Genomic DNA, 20,222 nt, shown 5'->3' with positions numbered 1-20,222 from the left:
GGACTCAAATGAGGGACCTAACATACATAAACATGACTCTAAAATACTCCCTAAAAACCCCCTAAAACACCATAAAACAATCACATAAATCATGCAAAAGAAGGCTGAACAGGGCACTTTCGGCGGCAAGTTCGGCGGCCGAAAGTCCCTCCAGAGTCGAAAGTCATGCAGGTTCGGCGGCACCTTCAGTGGCCGAAAGTGCCCTCCAGAGACGAAAGTCCATTTTCGGAGGCAGGCTTCGGCAGCCGAAAGTTGGCCTCCACAGGCAGGTTCGGCGGCCGAAAGTCCCTTCGGCTGCCGAACCTGGTTTCTCCCAAAGGGCAGAAACCCGGCTCCAACATGCACAATTGCCTCCCAACTCATCCAATCATGCATTTTCCTATTCTACAACATGCATACTCAAGCATACAAGCTCCTAGGGGCTTCAAACTATCCTAAACCCCATCCACAACACATCAAACAACCCACATTGCTCAAAAATATAATATAAACCCATAAGATCAACAATAACCTAAACATGCATTTTTACCCCATAGATCTTCATAAAACTTGTTTAAAACATGCAAGAAAGGTTGGATCTAAGCTTACCTCTTGAAGATCGAGAGGAAAGACGATCCTAGCTTGGAGGTAGGGAGAAATCAACCCTTTGGTCTCCAAGCTTCCCAACTTGTTCTTTTGCTCAAAAATCTTCAAACCAAGTGAAAACTCATCAGAAAAATCATGAAGATTCGAAGGAAGAAGCTCAAAATCGATGAGGGACGGCAGAGAACTCACCTTGGCCGAAAACGGGGAGAAAAGTTCACCTGTTCGGACATGGGGACCTCTTTATAGGTGGCTAGCCAGACCACTTTCGGGGGCCTAACGTGCCTCCGCATGCATGCCATGTTCGGCGGCCGAACTTAAGGTTCGGCGGCCAAACCTGGACTTCCCTCAATTATGCCTTCGGGGGCCTAAAGCACTCCTGAAGCGCATGCACGTTCGGCGGCCGAACTTGGGATTCGGTGGCTGAACCTGAGTCTTCCTCCAAGGCTATTTTCATTTCAAAACTCAATTTCCTTTTCACTTAAAATCATAAAAATACATCAAAACATTTTATAAAAACATAATTTTACCCTTCTAGAGGTTTCCGACATCCGAGATTCCACCGGACGGTAGGAATTTCGATACCGGAGTCTAGCCGGGTATTACATTTATGTTTTAAATTAATGAAAGTTTTAGTATTATTCATACATCACGAATGCCATGAGATATATTAGGGTGCTTGCATTAGAAATCACGAATATGTTGCATTGCATACTATGATGTTGATGTGGATGAATGTTGAATGATCCTTTAGCCCTCATATGATATGATGACATGATATGATGACATGATATGATATGATGACATGATATGATATGATGACACGGTATGAAAGTCCAAGTGTGGCCTGCACTACGCCCCTGGCACCATGTAAGTGAAAGACCGGGTGTGGCCTACACTACGCCCCCGGCATGATTGGATATGTATGATATGACATGTGTAAGAGAAAGACCAGGTGTGGCCTGTACTACGCCCCTGGCATGATTGGATTATGTAGAGGGCTATTGGTGACAAGTTCATCCTTGATGTGTTATGTTTGTGATGTGATGCATTTCATGAAAGCATGAACTTTAATGTAATGTTTTTACTATTCTGCTCACTAGACTCTAATAGCTCACCCCTCTCCCTTAACCCCCAGGTTTGCAGGTACGGGATAGACCAGGAGGTCGTCAAGAGTAAAGAAGTCATGTTTTATGTATTAGCTAGATGTGGACATGAAAATATTATAATGTATAGTACTGAATGGTTATGTAATGTAATGATGATTATTGAGGATAGAATTGTGCTTGGCCCTAGAGTATGTTAATCCCTTTTTGATACATGATCCTTTAATGAGATGTTTTATTGATGTTCATGTAAACCAAGCTTAATGTATGTTATGATACCCCATTGGAGCATTTGATGAGGGCTCCAGTGTGAGGTTTATGTTTATGAGTTGTGCATGCACAGGTTAAGCTTGGTAAATGAAAGAAAAAATTTTGTGGCTATGAGTTTATGTATGATCATGTATGGGATTAAAAAGGTATACAGGATGTATGTTAGCTTGCTACGGGTCCCGGCGGCCTTATGTCGATCTGGATCCTAGCGCCGGTAGCGGTCCGGTTTCCAGGTCGTTACATTGTTGTTGATTTTCAATAGAGTTAGCGTGATGGGTTGATTGCTACTTCTCCTGCTGCTCCTTGTTTTGCTTTGCTTTGCAGAATTTTTCAATATGGCCATGCTTTTTACAATACCAACATTGTAACACCGGTTTACCTTTATGTCAACAATCTTTTTCCAAGTGATTTGTCCTTTTACAGATGCTACATGGAGGGAACTTGCCTTTTCTTGCATCTTTTCTTGAATTCTCAACTGATTTGCTCTTCCCCTGCTTTTCATGGGAGAATTTCTTCCCATTTTTGCTTGGAGTTGGTTTCCCCTTTTGCTTCACTTGAAATGCAGATTTACTGATTTCTTGATTCCTCATGGAGCATCTCTGTTCCTGAGCTTGAAGCTTGCTGATGAGTTTAGTAACCGTGAGAGTCTTAAGATCACATGATTCCTCAATTGCAAAAATTTTTTACTCAAATTTCTCCGGAAGACTAATCAGAATCTTCTCAACAACCTGACTATCAGGAAATTGAGCACCATAAAGTCTCATTTGATTCACCAACTCTATTAGCTTTGAGGAATACTGCTTTATGGTTTCTCCTTCCTTCATCCTCAACATCTCAAATTCTCTCTTTAGAGTTAGAAGCTTGACTGATCTAGCTCTTTCACTTCCTTGGAATTCATCTCTCAGCTTGTCCCATGCCTCCTTGGCTGTTTGAGCTCCCAAGATTCTTGGAAAAATTGCATCTGAAACAGATTGATGGATGAATGTCAAGGCTTTAAATTTTTTGGAACACTCATCATTATGATACTTGATTTGCGCCAATGTAGGATCTGCGGGCAATGGAGCAGGTTCTCTACCTGTAGAAACAACCTCCCATAGATCATGAGCCTTCAAGAATGCTGTCATTTTGACAGCCTAGAAATCATAATTCTCTCCAGTAAAAATAGGAGCTGAAATGGAGAAAATGCTTGCTGATATTTTTTAGAGACCAACGAAATTAAAAAGAAAACAGAGGAAGACTTAATTACTCAAACAAAAAATATAGGACCCGTAGGAAAAAGGGCTATGATACCACTGTTGGAGCTAAATAGATCAAACATAAACTGATATTAATGAAGTAGAAAGGAAGACAACATAGACATGAAAGAAAATAGATTCACAGCTATCGGAAGAAAACCCTTTTCTCTTATATTTCAAAGCACACTTACATACATCATCAGAACATCTTTTTGCTTTACACATTTATATATATATATATATATATATATATATAAAGCGAAAAGAGAATTTTCTTTACAATATCCCTATAAATATATATGTATATATATATATATTTACAGGGATATTATAAAAAAAATTCTAAGTGACAAAATTATAGTCTTTACATTTGTTAATAAAAGAGAGTGGTTTGATAAGACACCACTAAAGTTCTCTAAAATTAACTACAGCTATACTTAATTAATTTACTAAATATTCTGTAACCTTGATCGAGAAAACTCTCAATTCTTACAAAAATTAAGGATTTAGTTTAGGGAAGCAAATGCAAGGAATTCAGGATCATGTTCTAACATGGCCATTACGTTGTCATCTAGTGTCATCCATGCTTCTATTCCATTGTTTCTTCCAACATCTTTCAAAATTATGAAATTGGAATCACACGGACTACTTCTACTGGCTTCTCCAAAAATCCCAACCCAAACAGGCTTTCCCCACCCGAAATCAATTTCACTGAAATCAAACTTATGCCAACTGAAGAAGCTGAATACATCTGTCTTTCCACTGCCAATATCTGCTAGTCTGTCCAGGTGCTCAAAAATGGCTACGCACCCTTCGCCAGATAGTTTCTTTATGTACTCACTATTGATTTTTCCAACACCTTCTCTTACAAGGGCCACTAGTTCTTGCATCCCCATCTCTGTCTCATCTGGGTTATAGCTAGTGATTGCAGACCAAACAAGATTTCCTATGGAATATCTTGACAGGCGTGGCTTTGCTATTCTTCTTATGTTCACTGCTTGAGACAGAACAGATGCTCTTGGAGAACCTGATATTGATCTACAAGCATTCATGCAACATCTCCAAATGAAACAACACAATCCTTCAACCCGTGTCGGCCTCTCTACGAATTTACTTCTTCCTTTGGCTGTCAGAGTAGCCACTGCATTGGCACCAAAAACGAATCTTCTAGTCCTGAAACTTCTTCTGCTAAACCAGAGGCTTTCCATTAATGATGTATAGTACGAAGGTAATGATTGTTGAGGAGGAAAGAGCGATGAAGCCTCAGATAAATTAGGATTTATAGCTTCATAAGCAGAGCCCCTTGCATTGGCTGCCCAGCTTTTGATGAAGGAACTCCCAGTAATTCCGTCGTTGATCTTGTGTGAGAAGCACATTCCAAGTGCAATTCCACCACAATCGAACATGTTCACTTGCACAGCTACTTGTGCTACCGTGGGATTTGGTTGTTGGCAAAAGGGTTGGCATGGAAGGAATTGGTTAAGCAACTCCATTGGAGGGTGTTGAAGGAAATCAGACAAATGACCCTTTACTCGGGCTTCGATGAAAGGAACACCCTCTTCGTAGTTATGGATGAAATAATTGTCCTTCACCCTTCCGGAGAGAGGGTAGAATGGAGTTAGAGTCTTTGAGAGTGCGGATTTGAGCTGAGTTAAGAACTGGGTGCTCTTCAAATGAGCATGGATGGGGTAGAAGAGAATGAGTGGGGAATAGGATGTGGGAGTAAGCTGATCTAAAAGGCAAAGCTTGAAAGGTTTCAGATGATGAACGGGCGAAGAAGGTTTAATGCTTTCCACTGAAATGACTGCAACTTCCATAGCTTGATGGGCTTTCAGTTACAATGCAGGAAATTGAGTACAAGGAGCAAGAGAAACGCCTTGGTGGCCACATGTGAGGTGCTTGGTCATGGCTGTCCATGTGTGTGGCGGAATGGAAACGCCTTGGTGGGCCATGTGCAAGTGAAGATGCTGTCCATATGAAGTGGAATTGAAGTGCGGTCCCCTTGAGTGAGCGTAAGTGGCGGGCCAGCGTGAGTGGCTGGCCATTGCGTGGAGGTTGGTGAAGATTGGTCCATGTGAAGAGGTCCATGTGAAGAGGTTTTGAAGCTGGCCCATGTGTGTGAATTTGTGGAGTGCGGGCCGGTCCACGTGCTTGGTCTGGTGGGCGGTCCCGTGAGCTTGGTCTGGTCCATGTGCGGGAATGGGCCGTCTAAAGTGAAGTGGATTGAATATTTTCTGCATTTTAGCCCGACTTGAATCCCACTTAGCAGACTTACTCTTTTTTGCTCCAAATAATACAGTTTTAGGGGATTTTCTCCAAATTTTACACAATTTTCTGCAAAATAATATTAAAAGCACTAAATTAAGCAGAAATCATGTAAATATTCATCAATAATATTAATATAAATTAGACTAATTTATGCTCTATCACATTAGGCAGCATGATTTTTAATTTTCATTTGTATTTCAATCATCTCAATTATTCATTTAATATGATTGTGTTTAAATTTTAAATTACAAACTAAATTAATCTATTCATTATTTTAGAAATTTTATTCATTTAAGCTCTTTAATTTTGCCTAATATAAAATTATTTTTTCTTTTAATTATTTACTTATCTAGTAATTAATAATGATCATTGTATATACAACGAACGATTGTATCTGATAGTGGCAAATGCATTATAAGATCGCAAAAGTTTTTCTATTTCATGTAATGAAACCAAATCATGGAGAAAATGTAAAGAAAAGACAAAGCCATTTAAAATTGTTGGAGCTAAATAGATCAAACATAAACTGACATTAATGAAGTAGAAAGGAAGACAATATAGACATGAAAGAAAATAGACTCACAGCTACCGGAAGAAAACTCTTTTCTCTTATATTTCAAAACACACTTACATACATCATCATCAGAACATCTTTTTGCTTTACACATTTATATATATATATATATATTTACAGAGATATTACAAGGGTTCCAAAAAATTTTAGGTGGCAAAATTATAGTTTTTACATTTGTCAACAAAAGAGTGGCTTGATAAGATACCACTAAAGTTCTCTAGAATTAACTACAATTATACTTAATTAATTTACTAAATATTCTGGAACCTTCATTGATAAAACTCTCAATTCTAACACTCCTCCTTGAGAGTTTTTTTAGAAACTACCAACTTGCTTCTCAAACATTCAAACCTGTTTTTTGAAAGTGCCTTGGTGAGGATATCAGCAACCTGCATCTCAGATTTGCAATGCACTAGCTTCACTTCTTGATTTCTTTCAGCTTCTCTGATTGCATGACACTTGACTAAGATGTGTTTGGTCCTACCATGTTGCACTGGATTGTTAGCAATGGCAATAGCTGACTTGTTTTCACACCACAGTAAAGTTGCTTCAGGTTGATCATTTCCAAAATTAGCAAGTAACCTACGAAGCCAAATAGCTTGATTTGAGGTTGCAGCAGCTGCTATATACTTTGCCTCCGCGGTAGACTGAGCAACAACTTCTTATTTATTAGAAATCCAAGAAAATTAACCTGATCCAAGAGAAAATAGATAACCTAAAGTGCTCTTCATATATTCAGCACTACTAGCCCAATCACTGTCAACATATCCTTCAAGTTTTGCATTTTCATTCTTCGAATACAACACACCATAATCAGAGGTGCCTTTCAAATATTTCAGAACTCTCTTAGCAGCCATAAAATGAGAATTACTTGGAGAGTTCATGAACCTAGCTAAGAAACTTGCTGTGAACATAATATCAGGTCTTGTTGAAGTTAAGAATAACAAACTCCCAACTAGACTTCTATAACTTATAGTGTCTATTATGGAATCATCATCCTCTTTACTAAGCTTCATATTTGGATCAAGAGGAGTTGCCACAGCTTTGCATTGATTCAGATTGAACCTTTTAAGGACATCAAATATATATTTTCTTTGTGAAATGAAAATTCTAGAATGTGATTGCTCAATCTTCATACCCAAAAAATAGATCATTAAGCCTAGATCAGACATCTCAAACTCCATTTGCATTTGGAGCTTAAAATCTTTTATCAATTCTGAAGAGCTTTCGGTAACAAGCATATCATCAACATATAGAGAAATAATTAAGATATTTCTATCTTGACATGTTCTTATAAAGAGAGTAGCTTCATTCAAGCTCCTCCTAAAATCATGATGGATCAAATAATCATCAATTCTAGAATACTATACCCTTAGAGCCTGTTTTAATCCGTATAAAGCCTTCTTTAGCTTATAGACTTTGTCTTCATGTCCAACAATAATAAATCCTTCAGGTTGGTGAACATAAATCTCCTCCTGAAGCAATCCATTTAAAAAAGCCGATTTGACATCAAGATGGAATCTACCCTCCATCCTTTTTGAATTGTAAATGCAAGTAATAGTCTGATGGTGTCATGTCTTGCTACTGGAGCAAAAGTATCCCCAAAATCAATTCCTGGCAGCTGAGCATAGCCCTTCACAACAAGTCTTGCTTTGTGTTTGAACATGGTGCCATTTGGATTCAGTTTTGTTCTAAATACCCACTTTACTCCAATTACATGCTTTTCTTTTGGTTCGGCAATGAGTTCCCACGTTTTGTTTTTGTCAATCATAGCCATTTCATCTTCCATAGCTTGCTGCCATTTAGGAAACTTGCTTGCCTCTTGATAATTAGATGGCTCCATATTCACCATATTACATTTTTCATAAATTTCAGCAATTGACTTGGTTTTTACATTAGGAGAACCAAGTTCAGAATCACTTCCATCATCATAGGAAGCATGCAATTCTGAAATTGCATCTTCTTGCTGTCTTCTTACAATAGAATCATTTGAAGGCATCTCAACCTCTTCCTTCTTCCAATTCCAAAAAGCTTGCTCATTCACCACCATATCCCTTGCAACCATTATCTTATTAGATTTTAGTTCAAGAATTCTATAACCCTTGGAATTTGCAGCATATCCAAGGAAAATTCCCACCATAGCTTTATCATCCAGCTTAGATCTCTTTACATCAGGAACATGAACATAACAAGGAGAGCCAAATACTTTGAGGTGTTTAACAGATGATTTCCAACCAAACCAAGCTTCATATGGAGTCATTCCTTTAACAGACTTAGTGGGAAGCCTGTTTAAGAGATAAACAGCTGTAAATACTGTTTCTGCCCATAAGTGCTTTGGTAAGTTCTTCTCAACCAACATACACCTTGCCATTTCAACAATAGTTCTGTTTCTCCTCTCAGAAGCACCATTTTGTTGAGGTGTAGAGCTCACAGTCAATTGATGTTGAATACAAGCTGATTCATAGAACTTCTCAAACTCCGAAGAGTTATACTCCATGCCATTATCTGACCTCAAGGTCTTAATTTTCATGCCACATTGGTTTTCTATTAGAACTTTAAATTTCTTGAATACAGAGAATGCTTGAGATTTGGCACTTAGAAACTAGACCCATGTCATTTTTGAAAAATCATCAATAAATAGAATAAAATACTTGTTCCCACTCATTGAGGGAACTGACATAGGGCCACAAACATTAGTGTGGACAAGCTCCAGCTTTTTTCCAGCTCTAACAACTTGATTTACAGGAAAAGATTGTCTATGCATCTTTCCAAGTTGGCAAGCTTGGCACACATCATCATTTAGATGGATCTCAGGCATGTCTTTGACTAAATCAATTGAAGAGAGAGATTTTAAAGCACTTAAATTAAAGTGGCCAAATCTCTTATGCCATAACTTCACATCAACATCAGCAGCATTATATACATGATGAGATGCATTAATTTGTTATATCAAAGGGAAAGCAATTATCAATCATGGTGACTTTAGTAATCTCAGCACCAGTAGAATCATAGATAATGCAAGATTCATCTTTAAAAAAGATAGAATAATTTTTTCTCAATAATTGGGCAACGATTAATAAGTTCTGATTCCAGCCAGGAACAAGCAACACTTCAGAAATAAACTTTGTACCTGACCTGGAGTGCATTCAGCTTGCACTAGTTGGCCATTTGCCAACTTAACTTTTGTTTTGATAGATGAATCTAGAGAAGAGAACAAATCAACATCTTTGGCCATGTGTACAGTGCAACCACTGTCAATAAACCATGTGCAAGAGCTGTTTAAAAAGGAAGAAGAGTGATGAGAGGCTATAAACAAATGCTCTTCAGCTTCTTGTTGTTGATTTTCAATAGAGTTAGCGTGATGGGTTGATTGCTACTTCTCCTGCTGCTCCTTGTTTTGCTTTGCTTTGCAGAATTTTTCAATATGGCCATGCTTTTTACAATACCAACATTGTAACACCGGTTTACCTTTATGTCAACAATCTTTTTCCAAGTGATTTGTCCTTTTGCAGATGCTACATGGAGGGAACTTGCCTTTTCTTGCATCTTTTCTTGAATTCTCAACTGATTTGCTCTTCCCCTGCTTTTCATGGGAGAATTTCTTCCCATTTTTGCTTGGAGTTGGTTTCCCCTTTTGCTTCACTTGAAATTAGTAACCGTGAGAGTCTTAAGATCACATGATTCCTCAATTGCAAAAATTTTTTACTCAAATTTCTCCGGAAGACTAATCAGAATCTTCTCAACAACCTGGCTAGTAGGAAATTGAGCACCATAAAGTCTCATTTGATTCACCAACTCTATTAGCTTTGAGGAATACTGCTTTATGGTTTCTTCTTCCTTCATCCTCAACATCTCAAATTCTCTCTTTAGAGTTAGAAGCTTGACTGATCTAACTCTTTCACTTCATTGGAATTCATCTCTTAGCTTATCCCATGCCTCCTTGGCTGTTTGAGCTCCCAAGATTCTTGGAAAATGTAATCCCCGGCTAGACTCCGGTATTGGAATTCCTACCGTCCGATGGAATCTCGGATGTCGGAAACCTCTATAAGGGTAAAATCATGTTTTTATAAAATGTTTTAATGTATTTTATGGTTTTAAGTAAGAAAGAAATTGAGTTTTGAATGAAAATGACCATGGAGGGAAATCCAGGTTCGGCCGCCGAACATGCATGAGTTTTGGAGTCACCTTTGGCTTCCGAAGGTGGCCTGACCAGCCACCTATAAGAGGCCCCATGGCCGAAAATGGGCGAGTTTTCTTCCCCATTTCCAGCCAGAGGTGAGTCCATGCCCTCCCATGGTTGGTTTTGATGTTTTTCCTCAAATCTTTCAAGTTTTAACAAGTGTTTACTTGGTCTTTGAAGTCTTTGGAGCTTAGATCAAGTTGTGGAGCTTGGAGACCCAAGGAGCTAGATTTCTCCTACCTCCAAGTTAAGGATCGTTTCTCCTCTCGATCTTCAAGAGCTAAGCTTAGATCCTACCCTTCTTGTATGTTTAAAACAAGTTTTATGAGGTTTATGGGGTAAAAATGCATGTTTAGGTTAATTGTTTGTTTTTAAGGTTAATGTTGAGTTTATGAACAATGTATGTTGTATATGTCTGTTAGATGCGTTTTTGTTGGGGTTTAAGTTAGTGTTAGACCCCTATGTGCTTGTGGAAGTGAGTATGCATGTTTTGGTTGAGTTGGAAAGTTTGGGAGGCATTTATGCCTTGAATGGCTGAGTTCTGCCACTTTGGAAGAACTCAGGTTCGGCAGCCAAAGGCACTTTCGGCCGCCGAACCTGCCTGTGGAGGCAAGCTTTTGGCTGCCGAACCCTGCCCCCGAAAGTTGGACTTTCGGCTCTGGAGGGGAGTTTCGGCCGCCGAAGGTGCCGCCGAACATGCATGAGTTTTGTCTCTGGAAGGGACTTTCGGCCGCCGAACCTGCCGCCGAAAGATGCCTAGGATCGACGATCTATTCGACCAACTAGCAGGAGCAGGTTGTTTCTCCAAGATAGATCTGAGATCCGGGTACCATCAGCTGAGGATAAGAGAAGAAGATGTGCCGAAGACGGCATTCAGGACTAGATATGGGCACTATGAGTTCCTAGTAATGCCGTTCGGGCTAACCAATGCCCCTGCAGTATTCATGGATCTCATGAACAGAGTTTTCAGTCAGTACCTGGATCACTTTGTTATTGTCTTCTTTGATGATATCTTGGTGTATTCCAGAAATGCAGAGGAGCATGCCCATCATCTGAGGACAGTTTTGCAGACCCTGAGGGAACATGGCTTGTATGCCAAGTTCTCCAAGTGTGAATTCTGGTTGAGGAGCATCTCATTCTTGGGGCATGTGGTGTCAGAACAGGGAATAGAAGTGGACCCCAAAAAGGTAGAAGCTGTAGCTAACTAGCCTAGACCCACCACAGTAACAGAGATCAAGAGCTTCTTGGGTTTGGCAGGTTACTACAGGAGGTTCGTACAAGACTTTTCTAAAATTGCCGCTCCTATGACCAGATTGACCAAGAAGAACCAAAGGTTTGTGTGGTCTGAACAATGTGAGGAAAAGCTTTGAGGAGCTGAAGAAAAGGTTGACATCAGCACCGGTGTTAGCTCTGCCCACTAGTAATGAAGACTTCACAGTGTTCTGTGATGCATCCCGTGTGGGACTGGGTTGTGTGTTGATGCAGAATGAAAGGGTGATTGCTTATGCTTGTAGACAACTGAAGAAGCATGAGTTGAATTACCCTACACATGACCTAGAAATGGCAGCTGTAATCTTTGCACTCAAGATGTGGAGGCATTACCTTTATGGGGTTAAATGTGAGATCTTCACAGATCATAAAAGTCTGCAATACATCCTGAGTCAGAGAGAGTTAAACTTGAGACAGAGGAGATGGGTAGAACTGCTTAGTGATTATGATTGCAAGATTCAGTACCATCCGGGTAAGGCGAATTTTGTGGCAGATGCCCTAAGCCGGAAGTCACTTGGCAGTCTATCTCATATTACAGTAGAGAGGAGACCGGTAGTGAGAGAGTTCTACAAGCTCATTGATGAAGGTCTACAGTTAGAGTTGTCTGGTACATGTGCTTTGATAGCCCAGATGAGAGTGACACCCGTATTTCTGGAGCAGGTGGCTCAGAAACAGCACGAGGACTGTTCAGTCGGGCAAGAATGATGAGTTCAGATTTGACAGCAAATGGATCCTCCGCTTTGGGAATAGATTGTGTGTACCAGATGACGTGAGTCTGAAGGAAGACATTATGAGGGAAGCTCATAATGCCAGATACAGTGTTCACCCTGGAGCCACCAAAATGTACTAGAATCTAAAAAGAGTCTATTGGTGGCCAGCTATAAAAAGAGAAGTGGCACAGTTTGTGTCCGCCTGCGAAGTATGTCAGAGGGTGAAGCTGGAACATCAGAAGCCGGCTGGAATGCTTAACCCATTGCCGATTCCAGAGTGGAAATGGGAGAATATAGCTATGGATTTCGTGGTGGGGTTACCGGCGACGTCCAACAGACTAGACTCCATATGAGTGATTGTGGACAGACTGACAAAATCTGCTCACTTCATCCCTGTCAGGAGTGGCTATTCTGTGGACAAATTGGCGCAGGTCTATGTAGAAGAGGTTGTCAGGTTGCATGGGGCTCCTGTTTCTATAGTGTCTGATAGAGGACCCCAGTTCACCTCCAGGTTTTGGCGGAGTCTGCAGAATGCTATGGGCACTAGGCTAGACTTCAGTACTGCTTTCCATCCTGAGACCGATGGACAGTCAGAGAGGACCATCCAGACTATAGAAGATATGCTCAGAATATGTGTGCTAGATTTTGGCGGTTCTTGGAGGCAGCATCTACCCTTGGTGGAGTTTGCCTACAATAACAGCTATCATGCTAGCATCGGGATGGCTCCATATGAAGCTTTGTATGGGATGAAGTGCAGGTCACCTGTCTGTTGGGAAGAAGTTGGGGAAAGGTCCTTAGTGAGGCCTGAGTTAGTAGAGATCACCAGCAGGGTAGTGCCCATTATAAGAGAAAGAATCAAGACTGCTGTTAGTCGGCAGAAGAGCTATGCAGATGTCCGCAGGAGGCATTTAGAGTTTCAGGAGGGAGATTTGGTGTTGCTCAAGGTGTCTCCTATGAAAGGGGTGATTCGGTTTGGGAAGAAAGGTAAGCTAGCTCCACGGTACATCGGACCTTTTGAGATCTTGCAGAAGATTGGGAATGTATCATACAAGCTGAACTTACTTGCTTCAATGGAAAGAATCCATCCGATTTTCCATGTTTCCATGTTACGAAAATTCGTGTCAGATCCAGACAAGGTTCTTAGCAAGCCTGATGTAGAGATCCTAGGAGATCTCACCTATGTTGAGCAGCCAGTACGGATCCTAGACACACAGATCAGAAAGTTGAGGAACAAGGAAATTCCGATGGTGAAACTCCTTTGGAATCACCACAACATCGAGGAATGTACCTGGGAGACACGGGAGTCTATGCTCCAGCAGTACCCTTATCTCTTCTAAGGTGAGTGTTTTGTGTTTCTATGTGTATGTTATGTTATATGCTTTACATGTGTTAGTTGAGGAACATTCGGGGACAAATGTTCTTAAGAGGGGAGAATGTAATACCCGGCTAGACTCCGGTATCGGAATTCCTATCGTCCGGTGGAATCTCGGATGTCGAAAACCTCTATAAGGGTAAAATCATGTTTTTATAAAATGTTTTAATGTATTTTATGGTTTTAAGTAAGAAAGAAATTGAGTTTTGAATGAAAATGACTATGGAGGGAAATCCAGGTTCGGCCGCCGAACATGCATGAGTTTTGGAGTCACCTTTGGCTTCCGAAGGTGGCCTGGCCAGCCACCTATAAGAGGCCCCATGGCCGAAAATGGGCGAGTTTTCTTTCCCATTTCCGGCCAGAGGTGAGTCCATACCCTCCCATGGTTGGTTTTGATGTTTTTCCTCAAATCTTTCAAGTTTTAACAAGTGTTTACTTGGTCTTTGAAGTCTTTGGAGCTTAGATCAAGTTGTGGAGCTTGGAGACCTAAGGAGCTAGATTTCTCCTACCTCTAAGTTAAGGATCGTTTCTCCTCTCGATCTTCAAGAGGTAAGCTTAGATCCTACCCTTCTTGTATGTTTTAAACAAGTTTTATGAGGTTTATGGGGTAGAAATGCATGTTTAGGTTAGTTGTTTGTTTTTAAGGTTAATGTTGAGTTTATGAACAATGTATGTTGTATATGTCTGTTAGATGCGTTTTTGTTGGGGTTTAAGTTAGTTTGAGACCCCTATGTGCTTGTGGAAGTGAGTATGCATGTTTTGGTTGAGTTGGAAAGTTTGGGAGGCATTTATGCCTTGAATGGCTGAGTTCTGCCACTTTGGAAGAACTCAGGTTCGGCAGCCGAAGGCACTTTCGGCCGCCGAACCTGCCTGTGGAGGCAAGCTTTTGGCTGCCGAACCCTGCCCCCGAAAGTTGGACTTTTGGCTCTAGAAGGGAGTTTCGGCCGCCGAAGGTGCCACCGAACATGCATGAGTTTCGTCTCTAGAAGGGACTTTCGACCGCCGAAGGTGCCGCCGAAAGTGACTGAGTTTCAGCTCTGGAGGGACTTTCGGCCGCCGAACCTGCCGCCGAAAGTGCCCTGTTTAGCCTTCCTTTGCATGATTTCTATGAATGTTTTGAGGTGTTTTAAGGGGATTTTTGCAGAGTTGTTTAGAGTTTTGTTAGTTTATATTGGTCCCTCATTTGAGTCCACCTGTGTAGGTTCGGACCCGAGGAACCAAGGACCCCAGCAGTGAGTCAGCTGCTACAGAGTAGATCAGAGTCAGCCAGAGGTGAGTAGAACTGAACTATGTTTAAAATAATAAAAGTTTTTAACATGTTTCATGCATCACGAATGCCATGTATATATTAGGTTGTGTTGCATTAGAATTCACGAATATGATGCATTGCATAAATTGTTGTTGATGTGGATGGATTTTGGATGAACCATTGCCCTCAATATGTCTGATGTTTAATGAAATTCCAAGGCTGCCCATGTCCATGCGTCCTGGCATTTATTTATATATGATGATTAATGAAAGTCCAGGGCTGCCCATGTCCACGCGTCTTGGCATTATGTTATGATTATAGAAGTCCTGCGGAGTTCCGTCGAGGGCCGGGCACATTGGATGAGAGGGTTATTGGTGACAAGTCCATCCGAGAAGTGAATAGAATGTGATGTGAATTGTATGTGTTGTGATGCATTCCATGAAAGCATGATTTATGATAATGTTTTATGGTTCTGCTCACTGGACTTTTTAGCTCACCCCATTCCCTTAACCCCAGGTTTGCAGGTACGAGGCAGTCCGGGAAGTCTGCTAGAGTAGGAAGGTTTTATGTATGTAATAGTTAGTTGTGGACATGAGAATTTTGTAATGTAAAGTATTGAACAGTCATGTGATGTAATGATGTTTATTGAGGTTTAGAGTTGTGTTTGACCCTAGTATGTATGGTTAATCTTTTTTTATATACATGATCCATGTAATGGGTTAATGTTGTTATGGTGTTATGTTTAACCAAGCTTAGTGTATGGTATGTTACCCCATTGGAGCATTTGATGAGGGCTCAGTGTGAGGTTTATGTTTATGAGTTTATGCATGCACAGGTTAAGCTTGGTAAATGAAAGACAAAGTTTACAGTTTTATGTATATGTATGATCATGTATGAGATTTAACAGGTATACAGGATGTATGTTAGGCTTGCTACGGGTCCCGGCGACCTTAAGTCGATCTGGATCCTAGCGCCGGTAGCGGTCCGATTTCCGGGTCGTTACAGAAAAATTGCATCTGAAACAGATTGATGGATGAATGTCAAGGCTTTAAATTTTTTGGAACACTCATCATTATGATACTTTATTTGCGCCAATGTAGGATCTGCGGGCAATGGAGCAGGTTCTCTACCTGTAGAAACAACCTCCCATAGATCATGAGCCTTCAAGAATGCTGTCATTTTGACAGCCTAGAAATCATAATTCTCTCCTGTAAAAATAGGAGCTGAAATGGAGAAAATGCTTGCTGACATTTTTTAGAGACCAACGAAATTAAAAAGAAAACAGAGGAAGACTTAATTACTCAAACAAAAAATATAGGACCCGTAGGAAGAAGGGCTATGATGCCACTGTTGGAGCTAAATAGATCAAACATAAACTGACATTAATGAAGTAGAAAGGAAGACAACATAGACATGAAAGAAAATAGATTCACAGCTATCGGAAGAAAACCCTTTTCTCTTATATTTCAAAGCACACTTATATACATCATCATCAGAACATCTTTTTGCTTTACACATTTATTTATTTATATATATATATATATATATATATATATATATATAGGGATATTATAAAGAAAATTCTAGGTGGCAAAATTATAGTCTTTACATTTGTCAACAAAAAAATGACTTGATAAGACACCATTAAAGTTCTCTAGAATTAACTACGGCTATACTTAATTAATTTACTAAATATTCTGGAACCTTCATTGATAAAACTCTCAATTCTTACAAAAATTAAGGATTTAGTTTAGGGAAGCAAATGCAAGGAATTCAGGATCATGTTCTAACATGGCCATTACGTTGTCATCTAGTGTCATCCATGCTTCTATTCCATTGTTTCTTCCAACATCTTTCAAAATTATGAAATTGGAATCACACGGACTACTTCTACTGGCTTCTCCAAAAATCCCAACCCAAACAGGCTTTCCCCACCCGAAATCAATTTCACTGAAATCAAACGTATGCCAACTGAAGAAGCTGAATACATCTGGCTTTCCACTGCCAATATCTGCTAGTCTGTCCAGGTGCTCAAAAATGGCTACACACCCTTCGCCAGATAGTTTCTTTATGTACTCACTATTGATTTTTCCAACACCTTCTCTTACAAGGGCCACTAGTTCTTGCATCCCCATCTCTGTCTCATCTGGGTTATAGCTAGTGATTGCAGACCAAACAAGATTTCCTATGGAATATCTTGACAGGCGTGGCTTTGCTATTCTTCTTATGTTCACTGCTTGAGACAGAACAGATGCTCTTGGAGAACCTGATATTGATCTACAAGCATTCATGCAACATCTCCAAATGAAACAACACAATCCTTCAACCCGTGTCGGCCTCTCTACGAATTTACTTCTTCCTTTGGCTGTCAGAGTAGCCACTGCATTGGCACCAAAAACGAATCTTCTAGTCCTGAAACTTCTTCTGCTAAACCAGAGGCTTTCCATTAATGATGTATAGTACGAAGGTAATGATTGTTGAGGAGGAAAGAGCGATGAAGCCTCAGATAAATTAGGATTTATAGCTTCATAAGCAGAGCCCCTTGCATTGGCTGCCCAGCTTTTGATGAAGGAACTCCCAGTAATTCCGTCGTTGATCTTGTGTGAGAAGCACATTCCAAGTGCAATTCCACCACAATCGAACATGTTCACTTGCACAGCTACTTGTGCTACCGTGGGATTTGGTTGTTGGCAAAAGGGTTGGCATGGAAGGAATTGGTTAAGCAACTCCATTGGAGGGTGTTGAAGGAAATCAGACAAATGACCCTTTACTCGGGCTTCGATGAAAGGAACACCCTCTTCGTAGTTATGGATGAAATAATTGTCCTTCACCCTTCCGGAGAGAGGGTAGAATGGAGTTAGAGTCTTTGAGAGTGCGGATTTGAGCTGAGTTAAGAACTGGGTTCTCTTCAAATGAGCATGGATGGTGGGGTAGAAGAGAATGAGTGGGGAATAGGATGTGGGAGTAAGCTGATCTAAAAGGCAAAGCTTGAAAGGTTTCAGATGATGAACGGGCGAAGAAGGTTTAATGCTTTCCACTGAAATGACTGCAACTTCCATAGCTTGATGGGCTTTCAGTTACAATGCAGGAAATTTTGTACAAGGAGCAAGAGAAAGAGAGGAAGGATTTGCAACTCTCTTTGCCATTTTCCAACTCTTAATTAACAGGATCTCAAATGCCTCTATTAGGCATATGGTAAAGCATTGTAGCAAGGGCCAATTAACCGACTACATTGCCGCCCTCTCTCTCTATATTTTATGGGGTCGGCAAGAGCTGATGCATGGTTGTCACGCATCCTTGGTTATATAAGCTAATGATTTTTCTTCTGGTTTTATTACCGTGTTGCTGCCTCATGCCGGCTTGAAGATGGATGTTGGGCAATCGAGAATGATTGGCAAATGAATTGTTATATATATATATATTTTTTTTAATTAGCTGAGATTGATCTCTACAAGTTGTAACCAAAATCACAAATAACATTTGCAACAACACAATGCCATTAGGAGTCAACAACATTCTTGAGAGAAATCCTATCTGCAAACATACATATACCACCATGCGACGTGATCCAGCACCAGTTATCCTCTGCCAGCCGCCTGTATGAAGACTTGAGAGAGCTAGCTGAACAGCATTTGTTATGTTAGGAATGCAATTGTGAGGAGCAATCCGGCTCTGCTGTATATCGGGCACAACAATTTGCATAACAATCACTCCTACTCCATTATTATAAAAACTTAACGATATACAGAATGAGTAGAATTAAACAAAAAGGAAATCAGATATCAAATTCAAAATTCACTAACAGATTGTTTGATTCCTTTATAAAAAGATGATAGACTATCTATCAAACAAACGGAATTGCATGGCAGAGTATTCAACCAACCCTTACAACAAACTAAAGAACAGAAAACATCAAGTAACTCCTAAATTTTCTGCAGCTTGAGCTGAGATTGTCCTTCTTGCATCCATTTTAACCTAGCTCTTACTCTTTCATAAAAAAAAAAAAACCTAGCTAGTACTCTGCATCATCCGCAGCACATCTGCTCGGTGTTGGGTTTGCATCATTGATGTATTTTGGAGTGTTAGAAATATGCATTTATTTTAGTTCAGACAAGGTTTGTGATGGTACTAGATAGTAGATATGCTAGTAGGATGGAAGAAACGGTGGCGTAACCGCTTCAACTGTATATGATTCCTAAATCCTAATCCTATAATTTTTTTTCACAAGAATTTAAGGCCTGTTCTTAAATCCCATATTCCTATAATCTGACTAATTGATTTTTGGTCTCTTTTTTTTTTGTTTAATATTCTCAACTTCTCGAAATATAAATGAATTGTTCTTATGTTTCAAATCGTGTTAATATCATTGGAATAATACCTTAGTTATTGTATTAAATTGCTATGAGCAACTCTAATCCTGACAAATGATTGAGCACTTTCATTGATATCCAACTTCTAGGTTTGTCTGGGAACTTGAGAATTTGAATAGCGGAGATTATATTGAGCTCCGATTTTATGGAAGGATATATTCTTGTATTCATTTGCTGAAGGATCATACTGTTAGATTTATCTATTTCTGATGGGATGTTCGTTTGTGCTTCAAATTTAGGTATGCTGGAATTTATATAGCAACTACACTGAAACAGCTGGTTTCACGCAAAGCCAAGGCATCTTTTAGGGAACTGCAAAATATTAGCCTTTAAACATGTGTAAGGCCATCTCCAACACCCTATCAAATCCTATTTTAGCGTTGGAGACATGGGCTTCCAACGGAACACTAGAATTCAGCGCTCATTTTAGATCGCATGACACTGTACCAATACCATTTATTTTATTTTCATTTTTTTAATTTATAATATAATTTTATATTTTATATTTTTTTCATAAAAATCCTTTTTTACTATTTGAATATTTAAAACTTTTAATTAGATTTTTAGTTTTTTTACTCTCATAATATATTATATTTTAATTTATTTTATATTTTTATAATTATAAAAATTTAATTTGAATTAATATATTTTTAATTATAAATAATATTTATAATAAATTAATTAATTTATAATATATTATATAGAATATGTAAGGTGACACCTATATTATAATTGAACAATATATAATAATTAAAAATATAATATTTAATATTTCGGTAGGTCAGACCTGAATACAATAATATTATTAAAATATTGACTATATACATTAAATGCGAATAACAGTGATGATGGTTTACGTTGAACTCTTACGATTGCATTCATCCCCTATACAAACAACATATAATTTTAGTTTTTTAACACTAAAAGATTGATTCGATGATATACAATCTTTTATATAATATGATAATCGAGGATTAATGCACCTATTGAAAACCGTTGAGAATTTTTAGTTTCAACTATTAAAATGGTTGTTGATA

General features: G+C 39.3%; 2 protein-coding genes across 2 annotated transcripts; both read right to left on the bottom strand.

The window, feature by feature from the left end:
* Positions 1 to 3,511: 3,511 nt before the first annotated feature.
* On the bottom strand, positions 3,512 to 5,055 carry LOC110627105 (stemmadenine O-acetyltransferase). Its single transcript, XM_021773348.2, has one exon. The coding sequence runs from the start codon at positions 5,008 to 5,010 to the stop codon at positions 3,700 to 3,702; it is 1,311 nt and encodes a 436-aa protein (XP_021629040.1). The 5' UTR covers positions 5,011 to 5,055; the 3' UTR covers positions 3,512 to 3,699.
* An 11,463-nt stretch (positions 5,056 to 16,518) lies between these two features.
* On the bottom strand, positions 16,519 to 17,935 carry LOC122725154 (stemmadenine O-acetyltransferase-like). Its single transcript, XM_043962068.1, has one exon. It carries the CDS (start codon positions 17,872 to 17,874, stop codon positions 16,561 to 16,563), a length of 1,314 nt encoding a protein of 437 aa, XP_043818003.1. The 5' UTR covers positions 17,875 to 17,935; the 3' UTR covers positions 16,519 to 16,560.
* Positions 17,936 to 20,222: the final 2,287 nt, after the last annotated feature.

This window comes from Manihot esculenta, chromosome 11 (genome assembly GCF_001659605.2).
Source record: "Manihot esculenta cultivar AM560-2 chromosome 11, M.esculenta_v8, whole genome shotgun sequence".
Lineage (NCBI taxonomy): Eukaryota > Viridiplantae > Streptophyta > Magnoliopsida > Malpighiales > Euphorbiaceae > Manihot > Manihot esculenta.
Note: the sequence above shows the minus strand (reverse complement) of the source record. Positions and strands in the feature narration are given on the sequence as shown.